Below are 2,270 nucleotides of genomic sequence, written 5' to 3'. Positions count from 1 at the left end.
AACAACAAAACCTAAAATACTCCCATAATGTTTGAAAGGGAAGTATCTGACTAGGTAAATTAACAGAAACCTAATTTAGTAGAAGGGATAAAACTTTATTGACAAATGAGCAGAAAGTGTTGACATTTCTCCTAGACTTTCGAACCAGATCATCGCCAATGTGAAGATCATTATGTAGAAACAAATAAGACTGTAGAGGCAGCAGAGGTCAGTGACTTCTTTATTTGAAGGATGAAATTCCAACCACAGCCCAGTACTAAGTTCCTAGCTCAGCCATAGTTCTCAAAGCTTCTCTTCAAATACAAACATTCCAACATTTTAAATGGGCCATACATACACAGGATAGGTATGTACAAAAATACTAAACATCTACAACAAAACCTAAAAGGAACATCATAAAGGACACTTTACCATAACTAGATAAAAACATTTAAATTAGACTCTATCGCACCTTTAAGTCCTGTTTTTGAAACAAGGGGAACATGACAGCATGGAGTAAAGAGATGAGCACAAGCAGGGTAGAAGAAAGGGCAGCAAATAAGGGCAAGAGTGCGTGGGGGAGGAGGGAGAGAATAGAAAAATAGAGATGCATTATTATATTTTAATGAGTTCAATGTAAGTTGAAAAATAAGTATTTTAGCTTGCTAAATTGTTGCATGAAATACATGCTTCTTAACAATATTTATTACTCAATATAATCTGCTGTTCCCATGAATAATATTTTCACTTTTTAATTCCCTACAGAAATTACATAATCACCTGATCAAGGCATGCAAAACAAGACCACTGTGGAAGAATTCATTTTGCTTGGTTTCTCTAGTGTCCCAGAGCTTAAAATTACCCTGTTTGTTGTGTTCTTCTCACTCTATCTTTCCATGTTAATGGGTAACTTTCTCATTGTGACCATCACCAGGACTGACCCTCGTCTCAACACACCCATGTACTACTTCCTTCGTCACCTTTCAATTCTTGAAATCTGCTACACGTCTGTGACCATCCCAAAAATGTTAGAGAATTTTCTAGCCAAGCGAAATTCCATCTATTATGCTGGTTGTGCTGCCCAGCTATACTTCTTTATTGCACTCGGTAGTATTGAATGCACTCTACTTGCTGTCATGGCTTATGATAGGTTTGTTGCCATCTGCAACCCCTTAGGATACCACATTATTATGAGTAGGTTAGTATGTCATTCGCTGGTGAGCATATCATGGCTAAGTGGCTTTCTCAATTCCATGGTGCACACAGTCTTCACTTTCCAACTCCCATTCTGCTCCTCAAATCAGGTGAAGCAGTTCTTCTGTGACATTCCACCATTGCTGAACCTGGCTTGTGCTGATACACACACAAACAAAATGGTGCTCTTTGTAGTTGGGGGTCTGTATGGCTTTGGATCTTTCCTGCTTACTCTCATCTCTTACATCCAAATCATCTCAGCCATACTAAAAATACGTACTAAAGCTGGTCAACGTAAAGCCTTCTCCACCTGCACGTCTCATCTCATCATGGTCAGCCTTTTCTATGGGACCTCCTTCTTCATGTACCTGCGTCCAAACTCCAGTTTTTCACTAGCGCAGGAGAAACTGATCCCTATCTTCTACACTGTGGTCACTCCAACCTTGAACCCCATTATCTACAGTCTACGAAACAAGGAGATCAAAGGGGCACTGAGGAAAATGGTGTATAAAACAATAGTGCTGAATAGAAATATTAAAATGTAATGTTCATTCGAGCCACAAAATCCTTTTGCGTTCTTCTGGGGATTTCACCACTACAGTACCCTAGACCGGTGCAGACAGCAAACAGGATGTGTTGCCATTAATCAAAGACTCTGCTCTATGAGGCTGCCTTATGTGCATCACGAACGCACACACAAAGTGGTGGGGCTTTATTCACAATAGGCTGTCTGTGTGAAGTCTGTCTGGGTCTTTGCAGAAACATAAAGAAGACACGGTTAAGCAAAACCTTTTGGTGTAGATCCTAGGAGTAGTGAATCTACTCCTATAATCCATATGTATTACTTGGTTGAGACCAAAGCCTCCTGGGCTATTGAGGATTGTTAATATTTGTCTTAGTTTTTCTCTCACTTCTCGATGGCATTAGGATATTTACTACACTTTCCCCTTTTGATTTTTGTAAGAAATTAGGTTAACAGCTATGTGTCCTTCATAAGTCATAGGTCCACAGTTGTCTTATTAATGGGAAACAAGTACCATTGTAGCACTTGACTTACTCAAGGTAGTGAGGCAAAGACGTCCAAGCAGTCCAAGCTT

The 2,270-nt window shown here is 39.6% G+C and overlaps 1 protein-coding gene across 1 annotated transcript; it reads left to right on the top strand.

Moving 5' to 3' along the window:
• The first annotated feature begins 770 nt into the window (after positions 1 to 770).
• LOC144769521 (olfactory receptor 5V1-like) lies at positions 771 to 1,718 on the top strand. Its single transcript, XM_078653663.1, has one exon. It carries the CDS (start codon positions 771 to 773, stop codon positions 1,716 to 1,718), a length of 948 nt encoding a protein of 315 aa, XP_078509789.1.
• Positions 1,719 to 2,270: the final 552 nt, after the last annotated feature.

Source organism: Lissotriton helveticus, chromosome 7 (genome assembly GCF_964261635.1).
Source record: "Lissotriton helveticus chromosome 7, aLisHel1.1, whole genome shotgun sequence".
Taxonomy (NCBI): Eukaryota; Metazoa; Chordata; class Amphibia; order Caudata; family Salamandridae; genus Lissotriton; species Lissotriton helveticus.
Note: the sequence above shows the minus strand (reverse complement) of the source record. Positions and strands in the feature narration are given on the sequence as shown.